This window comes from Lissotriton vulgaris, chromosome 11 (genome assembly GCF_964263255.1).
Source record: "Lissotriton vulgaris chromosome 11, aLisVul1.2, whole genome shotgun sequence".
Classification (NCBI taxonomy): Eukaryota; Metazoa; Chordata; class Amphibia; order Caudata; family Salamandridae; genus Lissotriton; species Lissotriton vulgaris.
Window position 1 is genome coordinate 877,282,122 of NC_141699.1, and position 13,915 is coordinate 877,296,036.

The 13,915-nt window shown below is 45.8% G+C and overlaps 1 protein-coding gene across 1 annotated transcript in view; it reads left to right on the forward strand.

Annotated features, from left to right (window-relative positions):
* The window catches only part of SNED1 (sushi, nidogen and EGF like domains 1), a 2,960,801-nt gene that overhangs the window by 2,516,138 nt on the left and 430,748 nt on the right, over nucleotides 1-13,915 (forward strand). Inside the window, exon 24 of the mRNA XM_086944023.1 lies at nucleotides 1,486-1,764. Within this exon, the coding sequence (XP_086800149.1) occupies nucleotides 1,486-1,764 (279 nt within the window). The remainder of the gene's footprint in view (nucleotides 1-1,485; nucleotides 1,765-13,915) is intronic.

Genomic DNA, 13,915 nt, shown 5'->3' on the forward strand with positions numbered 1-13,915 from the left:
TTACTGTCATCAACATGACCATCGCTGCTAAAGTTTGAAATAGTTTGCTGCTCACAATAACTCTTGTGCTCTGCCGATCCATAGATCTACAGTTTTTCTCCTTTAAGCATATTCTCTTCTTCCCTGTCACAGTGACATGGTTACACATCTAACGCCCAATAATGAAAAAAAGAGATCTAAGGAGGTATCTGTGTCAAGAGGCATTGTGGGTTTCAGGGAGACTTATGCTGTGTTATTCTGTATCACCTGGAATAAACAAAAAAAAAAGCCACTTTTATGCGAATTTTTAACTGACGTGTTGTAAAGTCATATTTTATACGGCCATGCTCAAGAGTTGGCACACTGGAGTAGCATTTATATCTCATAATGCACTTGATATGGTACCCTGTCTGGTGTGTGCACTTGATATGTTACTCTACAGACTGGTATATGTGTTGATGTACTAGATTGAAAGCTCTACATTGCAGTATCCCCTGGCCTTGCACTAAATAAACACTCTATATTTTGGTAGTCGAAAGGTAATGCACCATATTTGGGACAGTATAGTGTGGTATGCATACTGTTATGCACAGGTTTGATTTATTTAGATGTTTTAAAGCACTGTGTCAGGATTAAGGTCATAGGATATCCTACCCTCCCTTTCCATAAGAAGATGTCTGGGCCTGTGGAAGGTCGAAGTCATCTGCAGGTTGCATAGAAACGGTCTTTCACGTAGATGCCTTTGCTCTATTTGTGGCCCTGTCCCTGGAAAAGGTGGTGTGGGTAGTTCTGGATGTTTTGAAAGAAAATAACCTCAATGAACAGTATTTTTATTATTGTTCTTGCACAAGGTCTTGTTAGGACAGTTTCTTAGGTCTGAGGGCTAAATATGTTTGAAAGTTGCTCACCCAAACGACAGATAATCCTTCCGCTATGCTTCTTGAGGCTGTACATCATTTGTGCAAGTAGGTTTTCTTTGTTAGATCGCAGGTTATGTTTAGGTGTGTAAGGAGAAAAGCCTGTAAATTAATATGGCCAAAACATATCCATGTTTTGAAGGCAATGCCCAGCAGCTTCAATTTTAATCTCTGTGATACCCAGTCTCTTAAAATTGAGGCACAGTTTAGTAGTTTGGATTTATAATCTGTGTAGTGCAGAGTTCTCTTTCTTTGGAGAATCACTATAGACAATGTTGCAATAGTCAAATATTGCAACAGCAGGGCCCTCGTCAGTCATATGTAGTGTAGTACCTGTAGCAATAGCAGGAACCTCCTCTGTAACATGATATAGAAATTGTTATTTCTAATTAGATTTAGAAGTCTCACTGAACCATACTCTCAGGTTTCTTTTACTATGTGAGACAGTGATGTATTGCAGTGTTTAATATGAAGGAAAGCACACTGCATTTGGCACATACATTTCTCTTGTCTTGCATGACTAATGTCTGTTAATGGGTAATTGCATACAGTGGTTCCTAACACATTTTTCTTTTCCTTTATGGTACAGGTCCTCTTCCTCCCAGTAACATCACTGTTTCCAGAGTCTCGTACAATTCTGTGCACATAATCTGGGAGCAGCTACCTACAGGAGCCTTGGATGGTTACGTTATTAATGTTACTAATGGCCAGAGCATCAAGAGCCGTTTTGTACCCAATGGAAAACTGACCAGCTACACTGTGCGAGATCTGCTCCCAGGCCAGAAATACCACCTGTCAGTGACAGCCATAAAGACCACAGACCACGGCCAGCTACAAAGTGAACCTGCCCTCTTAAACATTCATACCCGTAAGTGTTGGATGTGATTATATATTGCAGCAATAATATGACATTATAAAGTTACCCAGAGATAATGCGACAGTTAGAAACAATGGTTGTTTTAAATAAGACATCAGTAGTACACTGAGATAGCTTTCACACCAAGCAAAAAGTGACAGTTGTCCTGTTCCGGAAATGACGTCACTTCTGTTACTGGGACTTCCAGACCCCCGAGGTGCCTTCCCGGGGGTCACTTGATCGTGTCGGGTCACGTGTGTTGTGACATCACTCTGGTCATGTGCTAGTCATGTGCTCATGGTCCTAAAACGAGGTTAGGATGGTGTCATAACAAGTACAGCCTGTTGCCTTGTGTCTACGATTTTGTACCAGGCAAAATTGCAACACTGTCCTGGGGTACAGTATGTGAGTCTCTAACCAAGCAAGCACAGGCATGTTCAGACAGCCACAATCGTGAATCCTTGATGAGGCAGAGGGAGGGCTCCTCAAAGAGGGGCCCAGGAAATACACAGAGAGAACTTCGAGCCCACTGTTTCCCTAAGCCACCTGTTTTATCTTGGACTGTGCATATTTGATTTAAACAGGTTTTTTGTAGAAGGGTGTAGACAAATTCATTATTAAATCAAGACTGATGTGAAATCGGGGGTTGAGTGCTTTGCTATAAGGCTTGAAACTGCTTTAATGTAAGCATAGCTACTGCGGCTTAAATTCATTTTCTACTGGAAGGAAGCCGGGAGGAAATCTAGTGGTACAATCGTCGAACAGTTTTGTTTATTAGTGCGTGCATGGGAGTTTAAAACATCAACGCTCTGCCTGCTCCTGCCTGTTAATTGCTGACAGAATAGGGGAGACGCTTCGTGGAGCTTAGCCGCATCTGAAGGAGACTACTGGTCCCAGGAGGCAGAGGGACACCGAGGGCGTGCCTAGCCCTCCCACCATCCTCTGCAGCGCCTGTAAAGCGCCTCGCGCTTCCCGCTCCGCGGGAGACGCTTTGTGGAGTTTAGCCGCATCTGAAGGAGACTACTTGTACCAGGAGGCAGAGGGACACCGAGGGTGTGCCTAGCCCTCCCACCATCACCTGCAGCGCCTGTAAAGCGCCTCGCGCCTCCCGCGGGAGATGCTTCATGGAGTTTAGCCGCATCTGAAGGAGACTACTGGTCCCAGGAGGCAGAGGGACACCGAGGGCGTGCCTAGCCCTCCCACAATCACCTGCAGCGCCTGTAAAGCGACCCGCGCCTCCCGCTCCGCGGGAGACGCTTCGTGTAGTTTAGCCGCATCTGAAGGAGACTACTGGTACCAGGAGGCAGAGGGTCACCGAGGGCGTGCCTAGCCCTTCCACCATCACCTGCAGCGCCTGTAAAGCGCCTCGCGCTTCCTGCTTCGCGGGAGCCGCTTTGTGGAGTTTAGCCGCATCTGAAGGAGACTACTTGTACCAGGCGGCAGAGGGACACCGAGGGTGTGCCTAGCCCTCCCACTATCACCTGCAGCGCCTGTAAAGCGCCTCGCGCCTCCCGCTCCGCGGGAGATGCTTCATGGAGTTTAGCCGCATCTGAAGGAGACTACTGGTCCCAGGAGGCAGAGGGACACCGAGGGCGTGCCTAGCCCTCCCACCATCACCTGCAGCGCCTGTAAAGCGACCCGCACCTCCCGCTCCGCGGGAGACGCTTCGTTTAGTTTAGCCGCATCTGAATGAGACTACTGGTACCAGGAGGCAGACGGTCACCGAGGGCGTGCCTAGCCCTTCCACCATCACCTGCAGCGCCTGTAAAGCGCCTCGCGCCTCCCGCTTCGCGGGATGCGCGTGGGCGCGTGCCGGGCGAAGCCCGGGTCAAGTGCGGGCCCGTTTGAGCCCGTTCGAGCCCGATCGAGGACGGGACGGGCCACCCTCTATAGTTCGCAAGCCAGCGCCCAAGCGAAGGTTAGTACCCATATACCTTGGTTGCATGTGCTGATTGACTTATAAGATCTACCGCACTTGTCTAGAGGAGCTATTGGTTTGATTCTGTAATGGCTTCCTCTAAGGTGGGGAAGGGTAGAAAGTCTATCCCTGGCGGATCGATTATAGGAACCCTGGACCAATTTATCATAAGGGTATCTTCCATGCTGGCACATGAGATATAGAAATAACGGAGAGGAGGCTATCCACTTGCGTTTTTTAAATATTCCTAAACTTACCTGCTCTTCTTCTTTCTCTTGACCCCGTTCCGCCGCGGCTGTGTGCAGATCGAGCGGAGGGTCTTCCTACGAGCAAAACGACCCACACTACCTCCTGCCTGCTAACCTATTCACGCAGGTTAGCGTGCTAGTTGCTGCCGACTGAAAGGCTATTTTAGGGGCTGGCTTAAGCGCTCTCTGTGACGACAGAGGCGATTTAGGATGCTTGATGTGCGCACAGCGCTAAGCCTCACTTGTGTAACCTTGTTTATTGCTCTTTGTGTTATTTTAAAAATACTGTGTTCACTTGCTGTTTTTAAATATTCCTAAACTTACCTGCTCTTCTTCTTGCTCTGGACCCCGTTCCGCCGCGGCTGTGTGGCGATCGAGTGGAGGGTCTTCCTACGAGCAAAACGAGCCACACTACTTCCTGCCTGCTACACTATTCACGCAGGTTAGTGTGCTAGTTGCTGCCGACTGAAAGGCTATTTTAGGGGCTGGCTTAAGCGCTCTCTGTGACGACAGCGGCGATTTAGGCTGCTTGATGTGCGCACTGCGCTAAGCCTCACTTGTGTAACCTCGTTTATTGCTCTTTGTGTTATTTTTAAAATACTGTGTTCACTTGCTGTTTTTAAATATTCCTAAACTTACCTGCTCTTCTTCTTGCTCTTGACCCCGTTCCGTGGCGTCTGTGTGCCGATCGAGCGGAGGGTCTTCCTACGAGCAAAACGACCCACACTACTTCCTGCCTGCTACACTATTCATGCAGGTTAGCGTGCTAGTTGCTGCCGACTGAAAGGCTATTTTAGGGGCTGGCTTAAGCGCTCTCTGTGACGACAGCGGGCGATTTAGGCTGCTTGATGTGCGCACAGCGCTAAGCCTCTCTTGTGTAACCTCGTTTATTGCTCTTTGTGTTATTTTTAAAATACTGTGTTCACTTGCTGTTTTTAAATATTCCTAAACTTACCTGCTCTTCTTCTTGCTCTTGACCCCTGTACGCCGCGGCTGTGTGCCGATCGAGCGGAGGGTCTTCCTACGAGCAAAACGACCCACACTACTTCCTGCCTGCTACACTATTCACGCAGGTTAGCGTGCTAGTTGCTGCCGACTGAAAGGCTATTTTAGGGGCTGGCTTAAGCGCTCTCTGTGACGACAGCAGCGATATAGGCTGCTTGATGTGCGCACAGCGCTAAGCCTCACTTTTGTAACCTCGTTTATTGCTCTTTGTGTTATTTTTAAAATACTGTGTTCACTTGCTGTTTTTAAATATTCCTAAACTTACCTGCTCTTCTTGCTCTTGACCCCGTTCCGCCGCGGCTGTGTGCTGATCGAGCGGAGGGTCTTCCTACGAGCAAAACGACCCACACTACTTCCTGACTGCTACACTATTCACGCAGGTTAGCGTGCTAGTTGCTGCCGACTGAAAGGCTATTTTAGGGGCTGGCTTAAGCGCTCTCTGTGACGACATCGGCGATTTAGGCTGCTTGATGTGCGCACAGCGCTAAGCCTCACTTGTGTAACCTCGCTTATTGCTCTTTGTGTTATTTTTAAAATACTGTCTTCACTTGTTGTTTTTAAATATTCCTAAACTTACCTGCTCTTCTTCTTTCTCTTGACCCCGTTCCGCCGCGGCTGTGTGCCGATCGAGCGGAGGGTCTTCCTACGAGCAAAACGACCCACACTACTTCCTGGCTGCTACACTATTTCCGCAGGTTAGCGTGCTAGTTGCTGCCGACTGAAAGGCTATTTTAGGGGCTGGCTTAAGCGCTCTCTGTGACGACAGCGGCGATTTAGGCTGCTTGATGTGCGCACAACGCTAAGCCTCACTTGTGTAACCTCGCTTATTGCTCTTTGTGTTATTTTTAAAATACTGTGTTCACTTGCTGTTTTTAAATATTCTTAAACTTACCTGCTCTTCTTCTTGCTCTTGACTCGGTACGCCGCGGCTGTGTGCCGATCGAGCGGAGGGTCTTCCTACGAGCAAAACGACCCACACTACTTCCTGCCTGCTACACTATTTACGCAGGTTAGCGTGCTAGTTGCTGCCGACTGAAAGGCTATTTTAGGGGCTGGCTTAAGCGCTCTCTGTGACGACAGCGGCGATTTAGGCTGCTTGATGTGCGCACAGCGCTAAGCCTCACTTTTGTAACCTCGTTTATTGCTCTTTGTGTTATTTTTAAAATACTGTGTTCACTTGTTGTTTTTAAATATTCCTAAACTTATCTGCTCTTCTTCTTGCTCTTGACCCCGTTCCGCCGCGGCTGTGTGCTGATCGAGCGGAGGGTCTTCCTACGAGCAAAACGACCCACACTACTTCCTGCCTGCTACACTATTCACGCAGGTTAGGGTGCTAGTTGTTCTCTCCCCATGCCTATTTAATATGGAGACCAAGCGCAGGCTCAGCGGGCGGGCGCAGCGCCGAAGGCACGCCTAAGGCAAGCCCGTCTGCGCCCGTCCGCGCCCAGCCGGGACCCGGGGCCAGTGATAATGCCCGTTTGCTCTCCTATTCTTCCACCGACATGCTTAAGTTACAACGCGCTGGGCCTTTGAACCTCAAGGCTAAGAATGTAGCTATGGCTTGTGGTATTTTCTTCCCTTGCGGCGCCTCTTTTGATCCTGACGCTGTGCGTGCTCCACCTCAGTTTACAGCGCCCCCTCAGCCGCCCCTTGATCTCCCATCTCTGAATACTGACGCCCTTACGATCCCTTACCTGAACACTCGTTCGTTGGTTAAACACCAACTCGAGATTTTTCAGTTGTTGCACGCAAATACTATTGATATCCTCCTTCTATCAGAAACCTGGTTGTCGGATGACTCCAGCCCTGATATTCTGGCTGCTATTCCCTTTGGCTATTACATACTGCACACAAACCGGCCTCAAGGTAGACCGGGTGGTGGTGTTGCAGCTATTATCCGCCACCGACACAAGTTTGTGATCCTAGAAGAGGTTTCTCTCCCCAGGGTCGATAGCCTCATTTTGAAATTCTCCTCTGCTAGGTCTTCTCTTGTCTGTGCACTTTTCTATCGCCCACCTGAACTTATGCCTCTTTTTCCTCAGTTATTTGGGGACCTAATCTCTCAGCTGGTAATTAACCATGCTAGGGTCGTCATTATTGGGGATTTCAACTATTGGCCCTCGGACACTCACAAGAGTAATCTCTCAGTAGAATTCTCCGATCTTTTAATGGGTTTGAATTTCTCCCAGCATATTCATGTATCTACACACATAAAGGGTCATACTCTTGACCAAGTTTGGACTTCCAATTTTGATATTACCCCTTCTTCCATTTTCCCCTGTTCCTGGTCCGATCATTTTTTTATTTCTTTTGTATTGGCTTATGCTCCCTCTGTTCCTTTGACCCCCGTCCCTAACATCACTGCCCGTAATTGGAAACGGGCTAATTTGGAAGAATTCCACTCCCTACTGGCTGCCTCTGTCCCCAGCAACCAGGCCTCTATTACCACCTAGGCCTCTTGCCTCGACTCCTGGCTCAAAGCAGCCAGTGATAATGTCGCACCCCTGAAAAACATTAAGTCCAAACATCCCCATGACGCCCAACGTTGGTTCACCGAACAACTAAAGAATGATAAATTAGCCCTCCGCCAAGCTGAGCGCAGTTGGCGCTGCACCCACTCACCTGGCTTAAAACGCTTATTCGCTCTGCCAAAATCCTCTATGGTGCAGGCAGCACGACTAGAGCTGGGAATAACCTCATGGGCTATAACAGCTTGTATGAGCCTTTTTTTTAATTTTTTTTATTTTTTTTTATTTTTTTCTTTCTTCTATCCTTTGATGAAAAAAATTTTTATCCTCATTTGCCTGGCCACCTCTTATTTAACCTCCAACTGCCAACCACTCTATCCAGGAGCATAGTTCCCTCTGCATCCTATGCTCTATTAGGTGGAATTCGGCAATGGATGGCCCGAAGAGTATCGTGGGAAAAGACTCCAAACTTGAAGTTTTATTCAGTTGAACTAGCCATTCTGAGCCGACTGGGGGGGGCCTAGTTCTTGGAGTTTCAAGGCATAATCATAGGACCGGGGAAAAAAAAAAAAAAAAAAAACCCCGGTTATTGTCTCCATTGAACCAGAACGTCCCAAAAGATACGGCTCCGCTCGCTACCTGATCTCCTCAAGTCAGTTTTAGAGGTTGCGTAGAGAGACGACAGCCAATTTGCGTGGGTTGGTGCTGAATTTTCAATCCAAACCTTGCATATCTCTCTTCTTGCAAGTAGTATGGCAAAAAACAGAAATGTCCTAGCGTGGCCCTTTATATTGTTGTCCCATCCAAATATGATCAAGGAAAGTGTAATGGAGATTGAAGTATTAAGAATGGAGTCCAGAGTTGCTTTAACTTCCTTCCAAAATTGTAATATGTTGGGGCATTCTTTAAACATGTGGACATCTGAGGCTGCAATATGGCCACATTTATTGCATTTCTTCCCTGGGATAAATTTAGAAAGTTTTAGCGGTGTAAAATATGCACGGTGAATTGTAAAAAAATGATTGCGTCTTAGCCATGCGGGTTTGACACATTTATATAGTAGGGTACAGGAGTTCTGCCAGGTTTCAATGCTCTGGGCCCCCAGATCTGAGCCCCATAGTTGTTCCGGGAGGATGAAATCTCCGTCTATCTCTTCTAGCAGGCACCAATACCATTTCGAGACCTCTTTACCCCCTGCAGGTTGCGCTACCAATTTCTCTTCTGTGATGCTATACTTCCCTAATGGTACTCCAGACCTGTTTGTTGCCTTAGCCCAACTATCTAGTTGTAAATACTTAATCCTCGAGAGCTCTATCCCCCGCTGCTCCCGCAAGTCCTCCCAGGGCCTCAGAGAGTCGCCTGTCAACACATCACCCCATGTTAGTATCCCTCCTGATCTCAACGGGATAGTAAGCCTATCATCCCAGCAGGAAGGGAGCCCCGGGGATTCCCAGATGGGTGCAAGGTTGGAGTAGTATGACAAACCCAGGTTCCTCCTTATATGTGACCATAGCTTTGCTTGGGACATAAGAGTTTTTAATTTTACTTTCTTGAAGTATTTCTGTTCTCCAAACTTAAACATGTAGCCGTTAGTTGGTAAGCCAGCACCAATCAGCATTGCCATGAACATAATGCCTTTTGATGTATTAGATGGTACTTTTAAAAGCATTCTCGAATGGGATAGTTGGAATGCCCACGCATAGTATTGTAGATCGGGTAGGGATAGGCCCCCCTTTTCCCTCCTCCTCCTCAGCTTTTTCCAAGATATTCTAGCTGACTTATATCCCCAAACGAAGGAGTTAAGCTCTCTCTGGCATTTCTCTAGCGCTGTTTTATCAAATGCAAGGGGGATCGTGTTAAATAAGAAGGTAAACTTGGGAAAAATTGACATCTTTAGCAGGCTTACTCTGCCTAGGATAGTTAGTGGGAGTTTGGACCAAGATTTTAGAGATTTTTTGATTTCCTTGAGAATTCTCTCAAGATTGACTTGGGCAATTTGTGTGATATCTTGTACTATCCGAATTCCCAAATATCTCATTGTGTTTGATGTATTTAACCGTAGGTCAGATATGTTCCATGCCATGATATCTGTTTTAGAGGCGTTTATCTCATAGCCCGAGATACGGCCGAAATCTTCGGCTCTCCTGATGACTACTGGTAGAGCGATCTCCGGGTCTGAGGTAAAGACCAAAATGTCATCTGCGTACAAGGCTACTCGCTTTTCCCAATCCCCGAACCTGAAAGATGGAATCGAGTCTTCTCGTCTGAGAACTTCCGCAAACGGTTCTATGTATAGGTTAAAGAGGAGGGGGGAAAGCGGGCAGCCCTGTCTTGTGCCTCTGGAGATCTTGAATGATTCAGTCAGCTTTCCATTTATTAGAAGCCGTGCTGTTGGCGATTTATATATAAGTTTTATTGTTCGGCAAAGTTTCTCCCCTAAGTTGACCTTTTTTAAAACGTCGTTTAAGTAGGGCCAGTTTACCCTGTCGAAAGCTTTAGCTGCGTCCAGGGTGAGAGTTGCCAATGGAATAGAAAAGGCTGAGGCGATGTCAATTGCTCCCACTAGATCATATGTTAGGTCGGAAAGCTGACGCCCTTTAATGAATCCCTTTTGATCTTGATGGATTATTTCCCCCATAACTGATCCCAATCTAGCTGCTAAAATAGAAGCATATATTTTGTAATCATTATTTAACAATGATATAGGGCGGTAAGACCCACATAGAGTTGGGTCTTTTCCAGGTTTTAAGATCAAGACTATAGTTGCCTCACTCCATGATTGAGGAGGGTCGTTACCGTCCTTCAGAATGCCGTTGAAAAGGGCCGTCAGAGTGGGGACAATTGTATCGGCCAAGGCTCTGTACAGTTCTCCGGGGAGTCCGTCAGGACCAGTGGCTTTGCCATGTTTTAGTGCGGATACAGTCTTTTTAACCTCTGTCTCTGAGATATCCCATTCCAATGCCTCACTTTGCGCTCGCGATAAATGTGGAAGAGATACCTTATCCAGCCATGACTTCCTTGCCTGTTGGTCATCTATAATATCATCCCTATATATTTCCGCAAAAAACTGCGTAAAAGCAGTACTGATTCCTACATCTGTTGACCTGAGCTGATTTTCCCCCGCTGCCATGATCCCTCTTATGTGGTTTTTTGCTTGGTCTGCTTTGACCCTCCAGGCTAAAATCTTACCTGCGGTTTCTCCAAATTCAAAATTGGACAGTTTACTCGCCTCCCATTTCTTTGAGACCCTTTCTTGTAGGATATCTTCTATCTGACTTTTGAGGTCTGACATATTTTTTTGATCTTGTAGTGAGCCAGTTGTGCCCCTAAGCCTTTGTTCAATTATCTCCAGCTCCTGTTCTAAGTTTTTGATTTTGGCTAGATAGTTTTTCCTCCTAAAGGAAGCTCTGTTGGTGATGCAACCTCTCAGGTATGCCTTAAGAGTTTCCCATACTAAGGCTAGGGAGGTTGAGTGCAAATTGCTATCTAAAAACATCCTAGCTTCGGAGTTGAGGTATGTCACTTCCTCCGGGGCCAGTAGAATAGTTCGATCAAATGCCCAAGAGGGATGTTTTTTGTGAATTTGAAGTATTAAGGTGAAAGAGAGAGCTGAATGGTCGGATAAGTGGGAGGGTATATAGTTAATGCTGGCTATAGAGTTTTGGAGACAGTAGCTGAACAGGGCAAAATCTATACGTGAAGTATGTTTATATTTTAGATTCCTAGAAGATACCCCTGGTTTAGTGCCGGCTCTTTCACTCCAAAGATCTGCCAGACCCAAATCCTCCATAATCTCTTTTAGAGTCTGTCTAGATTTTGAAGGGGGTTGGCAACTATACCTACTACTCTTAGTGGTTTTATCAAGTTTTGGGTCCAAAATGACGTTAAAGTCCCCTGTCCAAATTATGGGGTCAGAGGTAGTTAATAAATCGTTCCTTATTATTTCCAAGAAAGATGGGTCGTCCGAGTTAGGACCGTAGTATCCGACTAGATTGTACTTCTGCCCATGTATAGAGAGGTTTACTATGAGCCATCTTCCAGATTTGTCCTCTCTGAATTCTAGAATCCGCACATTGGCGGGTTTTTTGCAGATTAAGAGAATTCCTCTTATATTTGCATTATGGTCAGTACTTAAGAACACGTCAATCCATTTTTGCTTTTTTAAAATTGCATCTGCCTTATTTTTTAAGAGATGTGATTCTTGGATAATGATGATCTGCGCCGGGGAGTCGCGCAAACATTGAAAAATGCGTTCTCTTCTCCCCTGCACGCGCAAACCATTCACGTTCCAAGATAAAAAAGATAACGATGTCATTTCACCTTCTCATTGCTCACTTCCATTCCACCCGGTTTAGTTTTTGTTGCTTTGTTTCTTTTAGTTATTGTCTCTAAGGCGATTGGACTGTAAGAAAGAAAAATCTGTTTTAAAGGGCCAAACTTCTGAGGATAATTTTGAATTTTTATGCTTTTGTGCCCCCCCCCCCCCCACCCCTTTGGAGAACCCATCCATACTTACTCCGACCAGTTGTTGGGCCGGTTTGCGCTGATCTGAGCTCTACTCTCAACACGGAGTTACACTCCTTAAAAATAACTGAGAACTTGTATGAGCCTTGTACGCTTCTGGCAGCGGTTGGGAGTAGAGGAAATCGCTAAAATCTCGCAATGGGCTAAGGAGGAAATTACCATGAGTGAGCTCCCCTGGGCAAAAGAGGTGAGAGCCTCAATATGCAAGGCTTATGGGGTGTTAGATTGAAGTTATGCTTGCCGCAAGACCCCATAATATTTGGGAAAAAAGAATTAAAGACTCAAGGGGTCAATATGTCTCGTAGTTATGATCGGGAATACCTTGCTCAAAAGACCTCGGTAGCACACATGAAAGTGGCTTGGGAGAGCAGTCAACACTTCCCCTACGTGGATCGGTTACCCAGCCATAGTCTGAGGCGAGAAGTCTTGAAAATGCGAATTGGCCTAAACCCAGGCTATGCAAATAACGGGGTTCGAAACCTAATGATAGGATGTAATGGGAAATGCACTTGCACTTTAGGAACCACCTGCAATATGTTACATATTTTATTAGATTGCACGAGATTTTTAGACTTTCGAAAGGAGTTTTTATGTCCGATTTTTAAAAAATACAAGATTACGCACAGAATGCAAGCTGCCACTCTTTTGGTAGAAATGGAGAATTTAGATATAGCCTGTGCGTTGGGGAAATATATGAATAAAGTTAGGCTGTTCCTCAAATGCGCAGAAGAACATGTACAGAGTAGCCCTAATCTTTGAATAAAGGTAGAGATACTAAGGCACAACAGTAGTAAAAATTGCATTCTGAAGAAGTTATATATAGGGAAATTTTATCGATTTTAATAAATAAATATTATAATACCCCGTTTTAAAAGGAACAAGAGAAGTTAAATTACATGTATCTTGAGGTGTAATTGTGGTTTTAATATTATCATGTTATGCGGCTGCTCTTTCTCTTGTTGAATATTGCTATGTTTTGCTGCTGTCCTTTCTCCTATCACGGAATGTGGAATGTACTTTTAAGGTTTTAACAAATCAAATAAAGTTTTGTTTGACTGACTGAAAATCACCCGAAAAAAAAATCTGAATATGTTGTGTTGTTAAAATTATACAAAAATTCTATTCTCCAGGAAAAAAAGTTATACTTTTCTCAAAAAATTTTAAATTCTGCATCTAAGGTAAAAGATATTTTATCCATTGTGAATGAGCTCACACTACCTGACAGGGTGGCTCTTCAAGTTGTCCTCTCGCAATCGCTTTGCGATTCTCCTAATTCCTATTTTATTCACAAAATTATCACTATAAAAAATAACATCCCTATCCCTTCCTCCTCCTCTGCCCGGGTCTTTCCCTGCCAGAACTCGTTCTCACTGGATGTCTTTCCCCCAAACACTAAGACTGATTTTGTGGCTCTACTAAATAAAGTGAGCTCGGGCTCGCCAAATGACTGCTGCCCCCCGCAGATTCTTAAAGCAGCCTTTCTCGCTTGCCCTGACCCTCCACTTACACTTCTTAATGAATCTTTAGCTACAGGAATTGTTCCCGACTCCTTTATAAATGCAGCTGTGGTCCCTAGCCTGAAAAAGCCTAATGCCGATCCTCGGGTTCTGGCCAATTTTCGCCCTATCTCCCTGCTTCCTTATCTAGGCAAGATCTTAGAGACTCATGTCACTAACTGACTCAGTTCTTTTATCGAGAACTCCCAGTTTTTTGACTCTCAGCAGGCGGGCTTTACGCCAGCCCACTCCACCGAATCGGTTATTCTGGCGGTGATGGATGAGCTCAGAATGGGTGCTGATAATAACATCTCTCAGGCACTCGTGTTATTAGATTTGTCTGCGGCCTTTGACACGGTCGATCAGGACCTGCTGGTCGACCGTGTCAACAACGCCGGTGTCCAGGGTCGGGCCCTTGAATGGATTAGATCATTCTTACATCAGCGCACCCAGGCGGTTCATCTGTCTACCTTTGTGGCACCACAATCTAGTCTGACTTGCGGA